The 22,886-nt window shown below is 45.3% G+C and overlaps 1 protein-coding gene across 1 annotated transcript in view; it reads right to left on the bottom strand.

The window, feature by feature from the left end:
* PPP4R4 (protein phosphatase 4 regulatory subunit 4) overlaps positions 1–22,886 on the bottom strand; it is a 153,394-nt gene that overhangs the window by 21,798 nt on the left and 108,710 nt on the right. The window contains 9 exon segments of the mRNA XM_077466815.1: positions 2,322–2,469; positions 4,028–4,133; positions 5,097–5,279; positions 9,681–9,764; positions 9,994–10,071; positions 12,289–12,408; positions 13,715–13,878; positions 15,355–15,477; positions 18,365–18,486. Coding sequence (XP_077322941.1) covers positions 2,322–2,469; positions 4,028–4,133; positions 5,097–5,279; positions 9,681–9,764; positions 9,994–10,071; positions 12,289–12,408; positions 13,715–13,878; positions 15,355–15,477; positions 18,365–18,486 — 1,128 coding nt within the window.

The raw sequence follows: 22,886 nt of genomic DNA, 5'->3' as shown, positions 1-22,886 counted from the left end.
ATAAAAATCGCAGATCGCCGCCATTACTAATAAAAAAAATATATAATAAAAATGCCATAAATCTATCCCCTATTTTGTACATGCAATAACTTTTGCGCAATTAACGCTTATTGCAATTTTTTTTTTCACCAAAAATATGTAGAAGAATACATATCGGCCTAAACTGAGGAAGAAACAGAGTTTTTTTTTAAATATATTCTTTGGGGATATTTATTGTAGCAACAAGTAAATTTTTTTTCAAAATTGTCGCTCTTTTTTTGTTTTTAACGCCAAAAATACAAAATAACGCAGAGGTGAACAGAGATGGTCTCTCCTCCCCTCTATGATCTTGGAGGACCGGAGCGACGTCATAACATCACTTCCAGTCTAGGGAGGAAGTAAACAGAGTTTTTTTTTTTTTTTTAACGCAAAAGATTTTATTTTTATTTTTTTTACCAAAACATGTAGCAGAATACATTATGGCCTAAATTACGGAAAAAATTTAATTATTTTTTTTTTTACATTTTTTGATTGGATGTTTTATAGCAGAAAGTAAAAAAAAAAAAAAATATATATATATATATATATATATATATATATATATATATATATATATATATATATATATATATATATATATATATATATTTTTTTTTTTATTTTTATTTTTTTTTTCAAAATTGTCGCTCTTTTTTGTTTTTAACAGCAAAAATAAAAACTGCAGAGGTGATGAAATACCACCGTAAGAAAACAATTTGTGGGGGAAAAAAAAAGAGATACATTTTATTTATCCAGATCGCTTTTAGAACCAGCTGGAGGGGGTGTCCCCCACCCCGTACCGGTCTTACCGGCGAGCCCGGAAAAAAACGATCCAACTGTTTTGCACGACTGGCCATAGAGGTGAACAGAGATCGTCTCTCCTCACCTCTATGATCTTGGAGGACCGGAGCAACGTCATGACATCACTTCCAGTCTAGGGCAGAAGTAAACTTTTTTTTTATTTTTTTTTAAACCCAAAAGATCACTTTTTCTTTTTTTTTTTTTTTTACCAAAAATATTAATATAAATAAATATAAATTATAAAAGAATAAATATCAGCTTAAAATTATGAAGAAATTCGATTTTTTTTTTACATTTTTTGATTGGATGTTTTATAGCAGAGAGTAAAAAAAAATGATTTTTTTTTTTTTTTCAAAATTGTCGCTCTTTTTTTGTTTTCAACGCCAAAAATAAAAACCAGAGGTGATCCCCTCTATGGTCTTGGAGGACCGGAGCGATGTCATGACATCACTTCCAGTCTAGGATGGAAGAAAACTATTTATTTAATTTTTTTTCACAAAAGAAGATCACTTTTTTTTTTTTTTTTTTTTACCAAAAACATGTAGCAGAATACATATCGGCCTAAATTACTTAAGACATTTTTTATTTTTTTTACATTTTTTGATTGGATGTTTTAGAAAGTAAAAAAAAAATAATAACTTTTTTCTAAATTGACGCTTTTTTTTGTTTTTAACGCTAAAAATAAAAACCGCAGAGGTGATCAAATACCACCGAAAGAAAACTATTTGTGGGGGAAAAAAAATACATCAATTTTATTTATCCGGATCGCTTTTAGAACCAGCTGGAGGGGATGTCCCCCACCCCTTACCGTTTTTACCGGTGACGTCATGACATCACTTCCAGTCTAGGGCGGAAGTAAACTATTTTTTTTTTTTTTAAACGCAAAAGATCACTTCTTTTTTTTCTTTTTCTTTTTTTTTTTTACCAAAAACGTAGCAGAATACACATTGGCCTAAATTACTGAAGAAATTAGATTTTTTTTTAAAATTTTTATCAGATGTTTTATAGCACATATAATATAATAATCTATAATAATATAATATAATATAATATAGAATAATATATATATAATAAATATAATTGTCGCTATTTTTTATTTTGTTTTATAGCGCAAATAATTAAAACCGCAGAGGTGATCAAATACCGCCAAAAGAACGCTCTGTTTGTGGGCAAGAAAGGACAGAAATTTTATTTTTTGTACAGCGTCACACGGGCACACAATTGTCAGTTTAATTGACGCAGTGCCGTATCGCGAAAAAAAAAAAAGAAAAAAAGCCTGGTCATTAAGATGGGAGGGGGGGGGTAAATCTTCCGAAGGTGAAGTGGCCAAGAGCACATTGTAGAGCAGCAGATAGAAAAAGCCTCCACATACGATCGAACCGATGATGGAGATGGTTCTGGGTCAGTTCCTGGGACCATGCACAGATGGGTAGGTATCTCTCCGGTGGTGAACGTGCGCACACAGATTTCTATACGATCGGTTTTTTTTTTCCTACTCTTACCTAACATTGGCGATCGGATCGCTGGTCAGCTCCAGGACAGAGAGGTAAAAGTATTTGCAGAAGAAGGACTTGGAGAAGAACTCCATGATATATTCGCAGGTGTCCAGGAACCTCTGCCGGCTCCAGTAGCTCTTCCCCTGACCCAGTTCTGGAACATAAGAGGGACAAGGTAAGAAAGGCTGGAAAAAAATAATAATATAATATAATGTTTTTTTTTGTTAGGGTAAGGGGTTCGAGTTCAGTTTAGGTTAGGGTTAAGAGTTGGGGGTTAGGGTTATTTATTATTATTTTATTTTAAATTTTTTTTTTGATGTATTACTATATGAATAATAATAAATGAATAAATAAATGTAAAATAAATACACGAATTAATAAAAATCATAAATAAAAAATTAAATGAATTCAATAAATGAATACTAAATAATTAACCCTTAACTTTAACCGTTACCCCTTAAAAAAAAAATAATAATAATAAATAACTAAACGTTAGCGGAGGGCCACCCTAAAAATAAAACTAGCATTAATATTCTTAAAAAATAAATAAATAAATAAAAATTGAAATTTTTTTTTTTTTAACTTACCAGAAACCCCTGTTGCTAGGCAGTTTTCCTAATCTGCCTCTTCCTATTCCGCGGCGCATCCTCCTCTTCGGCGAGCAGGCCCCCGTTACCTTCTGGGACATGCGTGTGTCCCAGAACACAACAGGTCCATTCACACAGATTTGTGTATGCACAGTAGGAAACGGGCGGTGAAGCCTCCATGGCTCCTTTAGTGAGGATGGCGGCGCCGGGACACAATATGAGGGAGGTATCGGCCTCGGAGGGGGGGGGGGCTTTGACATCGTGGGTGCCCTGGACAGGTAAGTGTCCTTATTAAAAGTTAGCAGCTACGGTGTTTGTAGCTGCTGACTTTTTAAAAAAATTTTTTTTAGGCTGGAACACCCCTTTTACCATAACACAAAATAAATGATTAATTATTCATTTATTACACAAAATAAATTATTATTATTAATTATTAATTTATTATTACACAAAATAAATTATTATTATTATTCATATTCATATTATTATTCTTATTATTATTATTATTAATGTTTTTTTTGTTTGAGTCTGGGTGTTCATTGTTATATTATTATTCTTCTTATTATTATTATTATTATTATTAATAATAATAAAAAAATATTTCATATTTTTTTAAGGTTAGAGCTGAATTATTATTTATTACTGCATTATTATTATTAATTAATTTTAATTATTTATGATGATTTTTAATTTTTTGTGTATTTTACATTTATTTATTCCTATATTATTACTATTATCATTTTTTTAATTTTTAATTGGAGCGCAAAAACACGCGACAAAACGCATGCATGGCGTGTTTCCATTCTAAAAAAAAAAAAAAAAAAAAACGCCCTGCCAACGCAACAGAACCGTTATGACCAAGAGCAAGAAACGCAGCCGCACTTGGTGGTCAGGTGTATGGAAGGTCCGCGGTCCCACCAGGACCTCATTACTGATGTTTTATTCCATATATGGTGAATAAATGGGCGGAGAATTCCTGGGGTCCCCCCACCCCCCTCCAACCTCTGCCCAGGTGGAGTTGCACCCCTGCACAAGCTTTGCATGAGCCGGACCGGCTCTCCAGAAAGGGCTCCGAACTTCTATAACCTTGTAAAAAAAAAGAAAAGTCGAATTTTTTTCACGTACGTTCCACCATCTTCTGGATGATCTCGTGCCTCTGCTCCTGTTTCCGGTTGTAGCGCAGGAATATACACAGCGTCCGGCTTGCCGCTTTCTGCACCGGTAACACGTTCTGGAAACAGAGATCTATTTTTACCATCACACTCCAATACGCTAGTTATCAATGTAAAGAGAACAGAGGAAATTGGAAAACATGTGAAAAAGAGCCTAGAGCGCCACCTGCTGGCTGGATACAAGAATGTGTCATATTTACATTTCATTTACATGACTAAAAATATTATAATAAAAAAAAAAAAGACATTATATATTCCCTTCAAGGTGTTTATTGGAGGAGAGCACCTCAATGTTCTACAATATGCATCCTTAACATGGGGTCAGGAACCGTCATACAGTTAGGCCCCATAAAAACCCATTCAAGACCTGGAGCGGGGGCCCCCTCATAGTGGGCACAGCGGATGTACAGACCTGGGAACTCAGCACAGGGATGGTGGGAACCCCTCATAATGGGCACAGCGGGTGTACAGACCCAGGAACTTAGCACAGGGATGGTGGGAACCCCTCATAATGGGCACAGCAGGTGTACAGACCCGGGAACTCAGCACAGGGATGGTGGGAACCCCTCATAATGGGCACAGCGGGTGTACAGACCCGGGAACTCAGCACAGGGATGGTGGGAACCCCTCATAATGGGCACAGCGGGTGTACAGACCCGGGAACTCAGCACAGGGATGGTGGGAACCCCTCATAATGGGCACAGCGGGTGTACAGACCCGGGAACTCAGCACAGGGATGGTGGGAACCCCTCATAATGGGCACAGCGGGTGTACAGACCCGGGAACTCAGCACAGGGATGGTGGGAACCCCTCATAATGGGCACAGCGGGTGTACAGACCCGGGAACTCAGCACAGGGATGGTGGGAACCTCTCATAATGGGCACAGCGGGTGTACAGACCCGGGAACTCAGCACAGGGATGGTGGGAACCCCTCATAATGGGCACGTATGCAGACTCAGGACCTCAGAGCGGAGTGACCATTCAGTACATTATTTCAGTGTATACAGAAGATCCCTCTTACGTTGGATAAGATGATAGAGAACATTCTGTGCAGGAACCGATAATAGATCTGATCGCTGGAAATGATGTGCGGGAGGCAGGAGAACTTCTGCAGCAGCTTCTCATGGCTGCGCCATTTCAGGGAGTTGGCGACTCGCTGTTCTGCTGAGGTCAGCGCCGGGACCAGGTCCGGTACAATCATCAGCTGCAAGGCAAACGGCAAACCGTGAGTTGACAAATCTCGTGTAGATATCATATTCTGCCGCTAGAGGGTGCTGTACTACAGGCTACCGTGCTCGGGTGACTGGCAGTTCTCCTTTCATTGGGGAGCTCCAAGTAGCAGCAATGCCCCGCCAGGCCCAGGGGGGATCTCCAGGGGCCACAACAGACAGACAGGACCAGATATGGAAGATCACTTTCAACTCCTACATTTCAAGAACTATTTGACCTTCAGAAACAGTTGCAGCTATAGAGTCATCATTGCCTTCACTTGCTGCGTACTTCTTCGGGGACACATACTAGAGCCAATTAACCTAAGAGTGTATATCTTAGTTCTATGGAAGGAGCACCTGGAAGAAACCCAAGCAAAACACAGGGAGTACATGCAAACTCCATGCAGTTAGTGTCTCCACGAGGGGTCATACCGGGGACCCCAGGTCTGCAAGGCACCACTGGGTTGCCTATCCACTTCCAGACCTTTTCTGGCACTTGTTGTAGCAAACTGTATTTTTTGGTAGCAAATTACTTATACACCTCACTAACCGATCCATGACTGCTGCTCCTCTCTGCCAATCCCTCCACTGGCTTCCCCTCCCCCACCGTATAAAATTCAAAATGCCAACCACAACCTACAAGGCTATCCACAACATCGCTCCCATCTACATCACCAACCTCATCTGCAGATATCGCCCAAAATCGTCCCCTTCTCAGGACCTCCTCCTCTCTATCTCTCTTGTTACCTCCTCCCATGCTCGCCTTCAGGACTTCTCCAGAGCTTGTCCCATCCTCTGGAACTCCCTGCCCCGGTATATCTGATCAGCCCCTAACCTGTCCACCTTTAGGAGATCCCTGCAAACTTGCTTATTCAGGGAACCCTATCCCACCCCCACCTAACAACTGTCCCCGAGCCACCCCCATCAAATCATCCCCACAGCTATTACCTCTTGTACCACCTCCCCCCTTATGACTAAAGCCTTATAGGCTGAAATGCGTCAACTGACTTAATCTGTGTTGGAAGGCAACATCAATTAATATCATATTTCTGAAGTTTCTTTCTGGTTGACACAACCAAGCCTTTGCTTTCTTGGGGGGTGGTCTGGAATGTAACAGGTTGCACATCAAAGCTTTGTAGCATACAGTGGTGTGAAAAAGTGTTTGCCCCCTTCCTCATTTCCTGTTCCTTTGCATGTTTGTCACACTTAAGTGTTTCGGAACATCAAACCAATTTAAACAATAGTCAAGGACAACACAAGTAAACACAAAATGCAATTTGTAAATGAAGGTGTTTATTATTAAAGGTGAAAAAAAATCCAAACCATCATGGCCCTGTGTGAAAAAGTGATTGCCCCCCTTGTTAAAACATACTATAACTGTGGTAGTCCACACCTGAGTTCAATTTCTCTAGCCACACCCAGGCCTGATTATTGCCACACCTGTTCACAATCAAGGCATCACTTAAATAGGAGCTGCTTGACACAGTAAGGTCCACCAGAAGATCCTTAAAAGCTACACATCATGCCGAGACCCAAAGAAATTCAGGAACAATTGAGAAAGAAAGTAATTGAGATCTATCAGTCTGGAAAGGGTTATAAAGCAATTTCCAAAGCTTTGGGAATCCAGCGAACCACAGTGAGAGCCATTATCCACAAATGGCGAAGACATGGAACAGTGGTGAACCTTCCCAGGAGTGGCCGGCCGCCCAAAATTACCCCAAGAGCGCAGCGACGACTCATCCAAGAGGTCACAAAAGACCCCACAACAACGTCCAAGGAACTGCAGGCCTCACTTGCCTCAGTTAAGGTCAGCGTTCATGCCTCCACCATCAGGAAAAGACTGGGCAAAAATGGCCTGCATGGCAGAGTTCCAAGGAGAAAACCACTGCTGAGCAAAAAGAACATCAAAGCTCGTCTCAATTTCTCCACAACACATCTTGATGATCCCCAAGACTTTTGGGACAACATTCTGTGGACCGATGAGACAAAAGTGGAACTCTTTGGAAGGTGTGTGTCCAAGTATATCTGGCGTAGAAGGAACACTGCATTTCATAAAAAGAACATTATACCAACAGTAAAATATGGTGGTGGTAGTGTGATGGTCTGGGGCTGTTTTGCTGCTTCAGGACCTGGAAGACTTGCCGTGATAAAAGGAACTATGAATTCTGCTGTCTACCAAGAGATCCTGAAGGAGAATGCCCGACCATCTGTTTGTGTACTCAAGCTGAAACGAACTTGGGTTCTGCAGCAGGACAATGATCCTAAACACACCAGCAAGTCCACCACCGAATGGCTGAAGAAAAACAAAATGAAGACTTTGGAGTGGCCTAGCCAAAGTCCTGACCTGAATCCTATTGAGATGTTGTGGTATGACCTTAAAAAGGCCGTTCATGCTCGAAAACCCTCTAATGTAACTGAATTAGGACAATTCTGCAAAGATGAGTGGGCCAAAATTCCTCCAGGACGCTGTAAAAGCCTCATTGCACGTTATCGCAAACGCTTGGTTGCAGTTGTTGCTGCTAAGGGTGGCCCAACCAGTTATTAGGTTTAGGGGGCAATCACTTTTTCACACAGGGCCATGATGGTTTGGATTTTTTTTCACCTTTAATAATAAACACCTTCATTTACAAATTGCATTTTGTGTTTACTTGTGTTGTCCTTGACTATTGTTTAAATTGGTTTGATGTTCCGAAACACTTAAGTGTGACAAACATGCAAAGGAACAGGAAATGAGGAAGGGGGCAAACACTTTTTCACACCACTGTATCTGAAAGAAGAGATCAGTCCTCCCTGAAGGCTGAACAAAAGCTTGGCTCCTATCCGTCTAGTGTTATAACGCTATGCGGGTGAGCTTCAAAAGGACCATAGTTGACAAGATGATTGATGAATGTCCTGTTACAGAAGATCAAAGGGCCAAAGACTGAAGATTGACCTAGGACCTAGGATTGAAGATTGACCTAGGATACAGAGACATGATACATGGACAATCCTGCCCCTAGAGGCCAATACAGCAGGACGGACAGTAATATAATATATTGAGGAGGACTGCCCCATAAGTACTGTGATTCATCTAGATAGGATGGCAATGGGGTTGGGTCTGGATGGTGTATGATTGAAGTATAAAAGGACTGAAAGAGTCAGAGAGCTTCCTCTCTATACTTTTCGTTCTTGGCTCATACCTGGGGGCTCCCTCTCTACCATTTTGAGCCCAGCCGAGAAGACCGTGCGATAAGTATCTTTGATGTTCTTGTATTATATGTTTTGTTGTTATATGCTTTGTAATATCTTTCTTTAGTATTTTCAAGTTAGTGTTTTCCTATTTTCTTGGGAAATAAATAAGACGTTGTTTTATTAAGCAGTGTGCTTGTTTTCATAGCTAACCTTGCATTATTGTGATATCAACAGTAACATGTGATCAGAGTTTTAATAGACTAGCTAACTATAGGAATAGACAAGTTAATACATATATGCATAAAATAATAATCATTTTTTAAAATACTTTTTTCTTTTATTTTGTTTTCCTTTTTTTTAACTATTTGTTTTACATACTATCACCAGTGCAGTACAGTGTCATTATATACGTGGTGTGGCAGTGATCAGGGACACTGACTGGTGACAGTATGTAAAAAAAAAAAAAAAAAAAATAATAATAATAATAGTAATAATAAATAATACATTTTATAAATATTTTTATTTTTATTTTGTTTTTCCTTTTTTTTTTTTTACTATTTGTTTGTGCATATTGTCAAAAGTGCAGTACAGTGTCCTCATATAACTGGTGTAGCGGTGATCAGGGACAGTGACTGGTGATATTATGTAATAATAAAAAAAAATAATAATAATTTTTTTTAATTTCGTTTTTCTTTTTTTTTTGACAATTTTTTTGTACACACTGTGGCAAGAGCAACACAGTGTTGCCATAGTAACATTGTACTACCCTGAGGAAGTGATCAGGATTTTGTATTGCGTATTGTTGTGATTAGCTGTGATTGGCCACAGTTTATCACATGGTACAGACGGGCTGTGATTGGTCTGTCTGTACCATGTGATCATTGTGACCAATCATAGCTAGCAACACAATTGTATACAATGAAAGGCATGAAAGGAAGTCATTCATTGTATACAATTGTCATGTGATCTGATGCGATTGGTCACAGCGATCACATGGTACCAGCAGTGGGCCGGTACAGTGATCTGCCATTGGCCGTGTCCAGTGGACACAGTGGGTGACAGATCGTGCCGAAGCGCGTTCTGGGGAGGACATCCTAGAATAATAGGGTTCCCGCCTGGCCGTCATTTTACAATGGCCTGGGCGGGAAGCAGTAGAACCCCCCCTCCCCCATTACCCCCGGAGTAACCCGTAGACATTCAGCCTTCTTGGTGTCAGTGCTGACCTTGTTATCTAGCCCTGAGTTGTCGCCTCCGCTTGTCATGAGCTCCAGAGTTTCCGGAAGTTGATCTATTAACCCGTCCAGAACCTGCAAAAAGAGGCCATTGTTAGTGCCAAACTTCACCCCAAACCTTTTCTTCAGCTCAGGATCGACTTCAGAAGAGTCAACACTTTTGTCTGCTTTAAATTGGGAAGTAATTATTTGTATCCAATGGGCTCTGACACGGCAATCACCTCTACATCTCCTTCACCGCCTGGGAAACTAATAGAACGACTTTCTGCAGGAAGAGCACTTGGCTTCCCGCCGGTCCTCTTACCTCTAGGGAGTCATCCTGGAGTAAAGCGACTAGTTCTTTATGTATTAAATACACATTGGATCCTAAGAGCTTACAGACCTATAAAACAAGAAAACAAAAATCTTCTTACATTTTGGTAATAACATAAGGAGAGTAACATTGATTTATATAAACCGGAGGAGCACAGATGGAGCCGTGTCTGTAGCAACCAATCAGGTTTTGTGATCACAGGCTGGGAAAAGAAATCGGACCGGCTACTTTAATCATTTGCTCCTATCATGCTCCGACTATGCTCCGGTTATTGGCCTATGTTCCAGTTATCGGCCTATACTCCACTTATCCCCCTAATGCTCTGGTTATCGGCCTATCTTCTGGTTATTGGCCTATGTTCTGGTTATCGGCCTATGTTCTGGTTATCGGCCTATGTTCTGGTTATCGGCCTATGTTCTGGTTATCGGCCTATGCTCCGGTTATTGGCCTATGTTCCAGTTATCAGCCTATACTCCACTTATCCCCCTAATGCTCTGGTTATCGGCCTATCTTCTGGTTATTGGCCTATGTTCTGGTTATCGGCCTATGTTCTGGTTATCGGCCTATGTTCTGGTTATCGGCCTATGTTCTGGTTATCGGCCTATGTTCTGGTTATCGGCCTATGTTCTGGTTATCGGCCTATGCTCCGGTTATCAGCCTATGTTCCGGTTATCTGCCTATGTTCTGGTTATCGGCCTATCTTCTGGTTATCGGCCTATCTTCTGGTTATCGGCCTATGTTCTGGTTATCGGCCTATGTTCTGGTTATCGGCCTATGCTCCGGTTATCGGCCTATGTTCTGGTTATCTGCCTATGTTCTGGTTATTGGCCTATCTTCTGGTTAGCGGCCTATCTTCTGGTTATCGGCCTATCTTCTGGTTAGCGGCCTATCTTCTGGTTAGCGGCCTATCTTCTGGTTATCGGCCTATCTTCTGGTTAGCGGCCTATCTTCTGGTTAGTGGCCTATCTTCTGGTTAGCGGCCTATCTTCTGGTTAGCGGCCTATCTTCTGGTTATCGGCCTATCTTCTGGTTAGCGGCCTATCTTCTGGTTAGCGGCCTATCTTCTGGTTATCGGCCTATCTTCTGGTTATCGGCCTATGTTCTGGTTATCGGCCTATGCTCCGGTTATCGGCCTATGCTCCGGTTATCGACCTATGTTCTGGTTATCTGCCTATGTTCTGGTTATCGGCCTATGTTCTGGTTATCGGCCTATGCTCTGGTTATTGGCCTATGTTCTGGTTATCTGCCTATGTTCTGGTTATCTGCCTATGTTCTGGTTATCGGCCTATGTTCTGGTTATCGGCCTATGTTCTGGTTATTGGCCTATGTTCAGGTTATCGGCCTATGCTCCGGTTATCCCGCTATGCTCCGGTTATCTCCCTATGCTCTGGTTATTGGCCTATGTTCCAGTTATCAGCCTATGCTCCAGTTATTGGCCTATGCTCCGGCTATCCCCCTATGTTCCGGTTATCCCCCTATGCTCCGGTTATCCCCCTATGCTCTGGTTATCCCCCTATGCTCCGGTTATCCCCCTATGCTCTGGCTATCCCCCTATGCTCCGGCTATCCCCCTATGCTCCGGCTATCCCCCTATGCTCCGGTTATCCCCCTATGCTCCGGCTATCCCCCTATGCTCCGGTTATCCATCTATGCTCCGGTTACCCCCTATGCTCCGGTTACCCCCTATGCTCCGGTTACCCCCTATGCTCCGGTTATCCCCCTATGCTCCGGCTATCCCCCTATGCTCCGGTTATCCATCTATGCTCCGGTTACCCCCTATGCTCCGGTTACCCCCTATGCTCCGGTTATCCCCCTATGCTCCGGCTATCCCCCTATGCTCCGGTTACCCCCTATGCTCCAGTTATCCCCCTATGCTCCGGTTATCCCCCTATGCTCCGGTTTTAGACTATGCTCCAGTTATCGGCCTATGCTCCGGTTATCCCCCTATGCTCCGGTTATCCCCCTATGCTCCAGTTATCCCCCTATGCTCCGGTTTTAGACTATGCTCCGGTTATCCCCCTATGCTCCGGTTATCCCCCTATGCTCCAGCTTTCACCCTATGCCCCGGTTATCCCCCTATGCTCCGGTTATCCCCCTATGCTCCGGTTATTAGACTATGCTCCAGTTATCGGCCTATGTTTTGGTTATCGGCCTATGCTCCAGTTTTTGGAGTTTTCCTGCCTTTTCTTTTTTTCAGCTGTCTACAGAAATTGTCTTCTTGGCCTTGGAAGGAAGAATCCCATTGGATGCCGCAGTACAGATTTTCGGTAGACCATTTCATACTCACTTCACAGAAGCCGAGAGCCATCGTGTGTCTGATGGGCAAGTCCGGGTCGTGACACAGACAGAAGAAGGTTGCATACAGTTCTATGTGGAAGTTTTTCACTCCTACAAACACAACCATGGCCTACAAAAAAGAGGAGAAATCAGTAAAACGGGAACATCCTGACAGACGGTTCATTATCGGTATAACACGATCCCGCCATTACAGGGTCATTCCGGACAAGTTGTGGATGGTTAAAACCTCTGATTGGGGGAATCTCCCCAACAGACAGATAGCAATAAAAGCTCCATAAACTGTCCATCAATGGCAGGAGATCGGTGCTGGTGGAGATTTGCCTTAGAGCTGAAAGGGAAGAAAGAATTGTCCTCCCCCAAGACCCTTCTCACCCCATCCCTCCCTGTACCTCACACTTCACCATAGACCTGACCCGTCATCCGAGCCATCCTTGTAACCTTAAAGCTAACTATTCCCTGTAACCCCAAACTAACCCTCTCTGTAACCCTAACACTAACCCTCCCTGTAACCATAACACTAACCCTCCCTGTAACCATAACACTAACCCTCCCTGTAACCCCAACACTAACCCTCCCTGTAACCCCAACACTAACCCTCCCTGTAACCCCAACACTAACCCTCCCTGTAACCATAACACTAACCCTCCCTGTAACCCCAACACTAACACTCCCTGTTACCCCAACACTAACCCTCCCTGTAATCCCCACACTAATCCTCCCTGTAACCCCAACACTAACCCTCCCTGTAACCCCAACACTAACCCTCCCTGTAACCCTAACACTAAGCCTCCCTGTGACCCCAACACTAACCCTCCCTGTAACCCCAACACTAACCCTCCCTGTAACCCCAACACTAACACTCCCTGTAACCCCAACACTAACCTTCCCTGTAATCCCAACACTAACCCTCCCTGTAACACTAATCCTACCTATAACCTTGGACTGATTTTTTAGTTTATAAACTGATGTGTTTTTTTCTTTAGTTTTTAGTTTTAGCTATAGTATTAAAATCTATATTATACAAAATAATTTACTGGGGACATCGATGACGCTCTGTAATCTCTGCTTCAGCTGTGTGTGTAATCTGAGGCGCCCTCATCTTTTATACCACAGCCGTTTTCTGAGGACCAGGAAGCTCAGTGTTGTAGTACGCCACCTACTGTCTACAAATGGTAAATACTAAATATTCATGTTATAGTTTCTATGTATCTGTTTGAAACACAAACATAACGGACATTTGTTTGGGTTAGAGAACAAAACAATCCAATGTGTTGCTCGGATTCAGTACATTTGTTGCCCGGGGTCAGTACATTTGTTGCCCGGGGTCAGTACATTTGTTGCCCGGGGTCAGTACATAAACTCGCTCATCCCGTTTCATGCATAAAGGGTTTTGTTATCAGGAAAATCAGACTCACCGGAAAGTTGTAGGCACAGTTTTTCCTGACCATAGAATATTTCTTCTCTATCTCTATGTTCTGGATCTGGTTATCGTTATGGCCATTCTCCTGGTGCAGACCCAACCGGCACAGCTTCCTATAGAACTCCAGGAACCAGATCTGCTGCTCCTGGGTGAAGAGACCTGGCCAAGGCAAAATAGGCAAACGTCTGTAGATCAACTCTGGATGGATATATAGATAGATTGATGGATAGATGGATAGATAGAAATAGATAGATAGATCGACAGATAGATCGATAGCCAGACAGACAAATGGTATATAGAAAATTAGAGACATCTGGCCAGTGGTGAGCCTGATCCGCCCCCCCCAATCCATGCGCCCATCCCCTAATCTACATGCAGGGCTCTAATTGGCTTAAAAAAAGGGTGGGCTCGGGGGACAGACCCCTTGCGCCCTGAACCCACCCAGTTGTGTGAAATTAGCAAAATATTATTTGCTATTTTTTTCCTGCTTCTCCTCCCGGCCAATCAGGAAGCCGGTCCTGAGACCCGATTGGCCAGGGAGTCTTAGGACTCCCAGCCAATCGGGTCTTAGAACCTACTTCCTGTTCGGAAGCAACTGCCCCGACTCTTCGCACGGCAAGTTGGTGGAGCAAGGAGCAGCATCAGCCACCTAAGGTAAGGCCACTGATCGCCGCCACCCATCTCCTGCAAGGGGAGGCACTGATGATCGCCATCCGTCTCCCATGGGGGTGGTCCACAGATTGCCACCATCCGTCTCCCGCGGAGGTGGTGCACTGATCATCACCATCCGTCTCCCGTGGGGGTGGTCCACTGATCGCTGCCATCCATCTCCTGTAGAGGTGGTGCACTGATCAGCACCATCCATCTCCCGCGGGGGTGGTCCACTGATTAGCACCATCCATCTCCCATGGGGGTGGTCCACTGATTAGCACCATCCGTCTCCCGCGGGGGTGGTCCACTGATCAGCACCATCCGTCTCCCGTGGGGGTGGTCCACTGATCGGCACCATTTCTCGAGGGGGTGGTCCACTGATCGGCACCATCTGTCTCTCACGGGGTGGTCCACTAATTGCTGCCATCCGTCTCCTGCGGGGGTGGTCCACTGATTGCCACCATCTGTCTCCCGCAGGGGTGGTCCACTGGTCGCCGCTATCCGTCTACCGGGGGGGGGGGGTGGTCAACTGATCCCCGCCATCCGTCTCCCGTGGGAGAAGTCCACTGCTTGCCATCATCCATCTCCTGCGGGGGTGGTCCACTGATCGCCACCACCCGTTTTCCGCGCGGGGGGGGGGGGGGAATTGGTGCAAGTGAGGGGGAGGGTTTGTTTGCTGCCTCCTCAAAATATTGAGCACCACCCACCACTGCATCAGGCAGACATAAATATAACCAATACAGATATCTCTAAAATTCTATATCTGTGAAGGAAGGAAGAAAGGAAGGAAAGAAGTAACACCATCGGCGGCCCCCTAATGGCCAGAAAATAAGACACTAGAAAACAGATACAAGAAAATTTCAGCAGGGCAATGGAGCAATGAGGGGGGCGCCAAAGCCCTTTATTTCCGCTTTTAGTGTTCTCCTTCCATGAGAATAGACACCCCGATGGAAGGGACCAGAGAACTCTAAATCATGAACCCACCTTGCAGGCCATGGCAGAGCTTCCCTAAGTGTAATGACAGCGAGACGAGGACAGATTCGTCGGCCTTGAAGGACTTCTCGCAGAATGACTTGACCAGCGGGAGGACAACCTGACTCCGGTCATCTGGAGGGACACAACAGGCACAGGCTTAAAGGGGTCCTGTCATGCCCTTTTGAAAAATCTTACACAAATAACAATCATGAAGAGAAAGAAAAACTATTATATGCTTTACTGATGATAAAATGACAGTTCTATATATTATAATAATATCATTTATCATGTCAGGTTCTATATATATAATATGTTTACAGAAAGATGTTCTTAGAAGAATGGTGTGCGGTCTGTATAGGGACAGTGGGGCGGCAGTCACACCGGAGCATCACATTTTTGGGCAATTTTTGGGCATTTTTAAAGGTGTTCTTGAGCCTTGCCTTGTTTTATTAGCCAATAGAGAAAAAAATTTATCTGTATCTTGTCATTTTGTTGCTGTGTTGTTCAGCGGTTTCATACACTTTTATTTATGTATCATTATTTTATTTATTTATTTTTTGTTTTTTTTTAACTTTTTTAAGGAGTTAAGGGACAGGGTTAAGAATTAAAGGTTATGTTAGGGTTTAATTTATTTATTATCTATTTACTTAATTGTATGTATTTATTTTGTTAAGTTAGGGGTTAATATTGGGGTTGGGTGCTAGGATTAGGGTTAGGGGTAAATATTAGGGTTAGGGATTAATATTACAGTTAGGATTAGGGATTAATACTAGGTTTAGGGATCAATATTAGGGTTAGGGATTAGGTTTAGAGAGCAATATTACTGTTGGGATTAAGGTTTAATACTAGGGTTAGGGATTAGGGTTAGAGATCGGTAGTACAGTTAGGATTAGGGGTTCATACTAGGGTTAGGGATCAATATTACAGTTAGGATTAGGGGTTGATGCTAGGGTTAGGGATCAATATTAGGGTTAGGGATTAGGGTTAGGGATTACTATTACAGTTAGGATTAGGGGTTAATACTAGGGTTAGGGAATTAGGGTTAGGGATCAATATTACAGTTAGGATTAGGAGTTGATACTAGGGTTAGGGATTACTATTAGGGTTAGGGATTAGGGTTAGGGATCAATAGTACAGTTAGGATTAAGGGTTCATTCTAGGGTTAGGGATCAATATTAGGGTTAGGGATCAATATTACAGTTAGGATTAGGGGTTAATACTAGGTTTAGGGATCAATATTAGGGTTAGGGATTAGGGTTAGAGAGCAATATTACTGTTAGGATTAAGGTTTAATACTAGGGTTAGGGATTAGGGTTAGAGATCGATTAGTACAGTTAGGATTAGGGGTTCATACTAGGGTTAGGGATCAATATTAGTTAGGATTAGGGGTTGATGCTAGGGTTAGGGATCAATACTAGGGTTAGAGATTAGGGTTAGGGATTACTATTACAGTTAGGATTAGGGGTTAATACTAGGGTTAGGGATTAGGGTTAGGGATCAATATTACAGTTAGAATTAAGGGTTCATACTAGGGTTAGGGATTACTATTAGGGTTAGGGATTAGAGTTAGGGATCAATAGTACAGATAGGATTAAGGGTTCATACTAGGGTTAGGGATCAATGTTAGGGTTAGGGATTGGGGTTAGGGATCAATATTACAGTTAGGATTAGGAGTTGATACTAGGGTTAGGGATCAATATTAGGGTTAGGGATTAGGGTTAGAGAGCAATATTACTGTTAGGATTAAGGTTTAATACTAGGGTTAAGGATTAGGGTTAGGGATCAATATTACAGTTAGGATTAGGGGTTGATGCTAGGGTTAGGGATCAATATTAGGGTTAGGGATTAGGGTTAGGGATTACTATTACAGTTAGGATTAGGGTTTAATGTAGGGTTAGGGATTAATATTAAGGTTGGGATTGGATGTTAATATTAGGGGTTAGAGTTAGGGGTTCATATTAAAAAAAACCTTTGAAAAAGTCACGTGTCTGTGACGCAACGCGTCAGGGAGGAGCCAGGTGTCACGTTTGTCACTTCCGGTCGCGGCCGAGACCGGAAATTCCTTTGTTTACAAGCGCGGTACGGCTTTTTAAATGTAAGTGTGGATTTTATATATTTTTATTAAAATTTGCAATTCTACACATGAGAGTCCCCTTTCTTTCCTCCATGATCGGTGGTATTGTGGTCTGAGTGTGTGGCTGAACGACATGTCATCTAAAAGAAGATAAACCAGCAATTTCCCCCACATGTGTGTTTGACCCTGAGGGGTCTCGTATTGAGGTGAGAGGCTGGGGGAAACGGGGGGTGCACTGGTTGAGCACTGAAGGTGGAACGATTTATCTGTGGAGCATGCTTGCATCTGTGACAACACTGCATGATTATTGTTAAACTGTCACTACTGGATATCAAGCTATTGAACAGCACTGGAATATTTTTTGAACACTTGTATTGCGCATGGACTTTCTTTTGCTTTTCTTTTTTGTTACTTTTGCACTGTGACTTTGTCACATATTTTTTGCGATATTTGCACATTTTATGATATTGGACTGACCACCCATGATATATGCGATTTTGCACTTTAGTTATTGCGATATTTTTTTGCACTCTTGTGTTTGCACGTTTATTGATGCACAGTGTTTTTAGATTTGTACATTTATTTACATATATGTACAGTTATTGATTTATGTCACTTAGTAGGTGGTTTACTTTAAAAGGCAGCGCTACATACTTTTTTTTTATATTTTTTTATATTTTTTATATTGTAAACAAAGTCTGCAGTCAGGAGAGGTTTGTAAACAAAATCTGCAGTCAGGAGAGATTTGTAAACAAAATCTGCAGTCAGGAGAGATTTGTAAACAAAGTCTGCAGTCAGGAGATGTTTGTAAACAAAGTCTGCTGTCAGGAGATTATTGTAAACAAAGTCTGCAGTCAGGAGATGTTTGTAAACAAAGTCTGCAGTCAGGAGATGTTTGTAAACAAAGTCTGCAGTCAGGAGATGTTTGTAAACAAAGTCTGTTACCATGGTCGAACATAACCAGCAGATTGACCAGCGTTTCGAAGGCCGCCAATCGAACGCTGCTCCCCTCATCCCTCGCCAGTTCCACAAGTTCGGGGAGGATGGCTGATTTTGTCAATTCTGTCCTGCAACAAAGAATAATTGCACATGAATACCACCTCATAGGATGCACAAGACAAATCACCTCATTAAAGAGCACCTGTCACTTTGTCAAGAAAGGTTCTCTTAATCTGCCAAACTCCACCCACTGATACTTACCCTGCCTGTCCACCTGGGGGAGCCCTGAGCATGCTACTTGTGTAAGCTGTATCTATATCATTCACTGTGTACACCGGGTTGATGACATCCCCTCCCCCATCAACCAATTGGCTGCTCAAGCCTAAACACTACATCCTGGGAAAAGGTCACATGACCCCATACCCAGAAGTATTCCCTGTAAACACCATTTACTAGACTTTACAACAGACGCCGCCCCCCTCCCCCGCAATAATTGTACAACGTTCCCATATCTTCCAGGTACCCATGCAGAGATTTGCATCTTTGTTCCTGTGTGCGGTCACTCCACTTCTGTAACAAGTGTCTGATTCAGGGAAAAGAAGCTCAGCTTCCAGAATGCAATGGAAGCTTCAATCAGGGCACACAGCTCAGGGGGGTGCCGTACAGTTCAACTCTAATTACAATGAGAGGAAATAGAAGAAGACCAAGGGGGAGCCGTCTTTGGGGCCACATAAACTGAGAGGGGCCAACATATGAGCTGCCTTCCTATTGCAAGAGGAGACTGAAAAATTATTAGTAGTAAATGCCACTGAGATCAGTTCCTCTGTTACGAGGGGTTCCCACCATCCCTGTGCTGAGTTCCCGACACCCGCTGTGGCCATTATGAGGGGTTTCCACCATCTCTGTGCTGAGTTCCCGGGTCTGTACACCCGCTGTGCCCATTATGAGGGTTCCCACCATCCCTGTGCTGAGTTCCCGGGTCTCTACACCCGCTGTGCCCATTATGAGGGGTTCCCACCATCCCTGTGCTGAGTTCCCGGGTCTGTACACCCGTTGTGCCCATTATGAGGGGTTCTCACCATCCCTGTGTCGAGTTCCCGGGTCTGTACACCCGCTGTGCCCATTATGAGAGGTTCCCACCATCCCTGTGCTGAGTTCCCGGGTCTGTACACCCGCTGTGCCCATTATGAGGGGTTCCACCATCCCTGTGCTGAGTTCCCGGGTCTGTACACCCGCTGTGCCCATTATGAGGGGTTCCCACCATCCCTGTGCTGAGTTCCCGGGTCTCTACACCCGCTGTGCCCATTATGAGGGGTTCCCACCATCCCTGTGCTGAGTTCCCGGGTCTGTACACCCGTTGTGCCCATTATGAGGGGTTCTCACCATCCCTGTGTCGAGTTCCCGGGTCTGTACACCCGCTGTGCCCATTATGAGGGGTTCCCACCATCCCTGTGCTGAGTTCCCGGGTCTGTACACCCGTTGTGCCCATTATGAGGGGTTCTCACCATCCCTGTGTCGAGTTCCCGGGTCTGTACACCCGCTGTGCCCATTATGAGGGGTTCCCTCCATCCCTGTGCTGAGTTCCCGGGTCTGTACACCCCTGTGCCCCTTATGAGGGGTTCCCACCATCCCTGTGCTGAGTTCCCGGGTCTGTACACCCGCTGTGCCCATTATGAGAGGTTCCCACCATCCCTGTGCCGAGTTCCCGGGTCTGTACACCCGCTGTGCCCATTATGAGGGGTTCCCTCCATCCCTGTGCTGAGTTCCCGGGTCTGTACACCCGCTGTGCCCATTATGAGGGGTTCCCACTATCCCTGTGCCGAGTTCCCAGGTCTGTACACCCGCTGTGCCCATTATGAGGGGTTCTCACCATCCCTGTGTCGAGTTCCCGGGTCTGTACACCCGCTGTGCCCATTATGAGGGGTTCCCACCATCCCTGTGCCGAGTTCCCGGGTCTGTACACCCGCTGTGCCCATTATGAGGGGTTCCCTCCATCCCTGTGCTGAGTTCCCGGGTCTGTACACCCGCTGTGCCATTATGAGGGGTTCCCTCCATCCCTGTGCTGAGTTCCCGGGTCTGTACACCCGCTGTGCCCATTATGAGGGGTTCCCACCATCCCTGTGCTGAGTTCTCGGGTCTGTACACCCGCTGTGCCTATTATGAGTGGTTCCCACCATCCCTGTGCTGAGTTCTCGGGTCTGTACACCCGCTGTGCCCATTATGAGGGGTTCCCTCCATCCCTGTGCTGAGTTCCCGGGTCTGTACACCCGCTGTGCCCATTATGAGGGGTTCCCACCATCCCTGTGCTGAGTTCCCTGGTCTGTACACCCGTTGTGCCCATTATGAGGGGTTCCCTCCATCCCTGTGCTGAGTTCCCGGGTCTGTACACCCGCTGTGCCCATTATGAGGGGTTCCCACCATCCCTGTGCTGAGTTCTCGGGTCTGTACACCCGCTGTGCCCATTATGAGGGGTTCCCACCATCCCTGTGCTGAGTTCCCCGGGTCTGTACACCCGCTGTGCCCATTATGAGAGGTTCCCACCATCCCTGTGCCGAGTTCCCGGGTCTGTACACCCGCTGTGCCCATTATGAGGGGTTCCCTCCATCCCTGTGCTGAGTTCCCGGGTCTGTACACCCGCTGTGCCCATTATGAGGGGTTCCCACTATCCCTGTGCCGAGTTCCCAGGTCTGTACACCCGCTGTGCCCATTATGAGGGGTTCTCACCATCCCTGTGTCGAGTTCCCGGTCTGTACACCCGCTGTGCCCATTATGAGGGGTTCCCACCATCCCTGTGCCGAGTTCCCGGGTCTGTACACCCGCTGTGCCCATTATGAGGGGTTCCCTCCATCCCTGTGCTGAGTTCCCGGGTCTGTACACCCGCTGTGCCCATTATGAGGGGTTCCCTCCATCCCTGTGCTGAGTTCCGGGGTCTGTACACCCGCTGTGCCCATTATGAGGGGTTCCCACCATCCCTGTGCTGAGTTCTCGGGTCTGTACACCCGCTGTGCCCATTATGAGTGGTTCCCACCATCCCTGTGCTGAGTTCCCGGGTCTGTACACCCGCTGCCGCCCATTATGAGGGGTTCCCACCATCCCTGTGCTGAGTTCCCGGGTCTGTACACCCGCTGTGGCCCATTATGAGTGGTTCCCACCATCCCCTGTGCCGAGTTCCCGGGTCTGTACACCCGCTGTGCCCATTATGAGGGGTTCCCACCATCCCTGTGCTGAGTTCCGGTCTGTACACCCGCTGTGCCCATTATGAGGGGTTCCCTCCATCCCTGTGCTGAGTTCCCGGGTCTGTACACCCGCTGTGCCCATTATGAGGGGTTCCCACTATCCCTGTGCCGAGTTCCCAGGTCTGTACACCCGCTGTGCCCATTATGAGGGGTTCTCACCATCCCTGTGTCGAGTTCCCGGGTCTGTACACCCGCTGTGCCCATTATGAGGGGTTCCCACCATCCCTGTGCCGAGTTCCCGGGTCTGTACACCCGCTGTGCCCATTATGAGGGGTTCCCTCCATCCCTGTGCTGAGTTCCCGGGTCTGTACACCCGCTGTGCCCATTATGAGGGGTTCCTCCATCCCTGTGCTGAGTTCCCGGGTCTGTACACCCGCTGTGCCCATTATGAGGGGTTCCCACCATCCCTGTGCTGAGTTCTCGGGTCTGTACACCCGCTGTGCCCATTATGAGTGGTTCCCACCATCCCTGTGCTGAGTTCCCGGGTCTGTACACCCGCTGCGCCCATTATGAGGGTTCCCACCATCCCTGTGCTGAGTTCCCGGTCTGTACACCCGCTGTGCCCATTATGAGTGGTTCCCACCATCCCTGTGCCGAGTTCCCGGGTCTGTACACCCGCTGTGCCCATTATGAGGGGTTCCCACCATCCCTGTGCCGAGTTCCCGGGTCTGTACACACGCTGTGCCCATTATGAGGGGTTCTCACCATCCCTGTGCCGAGTTCCCGGGTCTGACCCTTTATTGAGGTTCTCTATGTTTTGGATTTCTATGTGTTGTGCGTCTGGAGTACACAGAGAACGATCACCCGTCGGCCATGACGGTTCCCAGATTTCTATCCCCACGAGACCCATTTAAAGCAGCAGCGCACTCCTCTCATTGGTCATTTGACAACTGGCATCCGAAAAAACGCCAACCACCCAGCTGCAGCCAGCCATGCACACAGCACAGGAGTGCGCTCTTTCCTTTCCGGAGTTCCCCTACAATCCCTCTCTCCTGTTGCAGGGAACATTGCGATTAACCTTTTGAGATGAATTATAATAAGCCCCTCGCCATGCAGGCGATCAGGAGGCGCCGCGCTTAAAAACGAAGGTGAGAGATTTAGTCATCGCGTGGAGAGCAGATGCAGCCATTGTTCCTCGGCTATTGAAGAGGCTCTTAGCGGTGACTCACCGGCGAGAGGAATCGCCTGAGCACAAAGGCGCCATTTTCCCCCCGTTAATCTGCCGCTGACATTTTCCCGAGCCTGCGTGTCGTTGTTTTTTGCGTCTTGTCGTGATTTCTCTGAGGCCAACG

The sequence above is a fragment of the Lithobates pipiens genome, unplaced genomic scaffold, assembly GCF_037356315.1.
Source record: "Lithobates pipiens isolate NorthernLeopardFrog02 unplaced genomic scaffold, aLitPip1_a1.2 Scaffold_37, whole genome shotgun sequence".
NCBI lineage: Eukaryota > Metazoa > Chordata > Amphibia > Anura > Ranidae > Lithobates > Lithobates pipiens.
The sequence above is the reverse complement of the archived record's forward strand: the minus strand, read 5'-3'. Positions and strand labels throughout refer to the sequence as shown.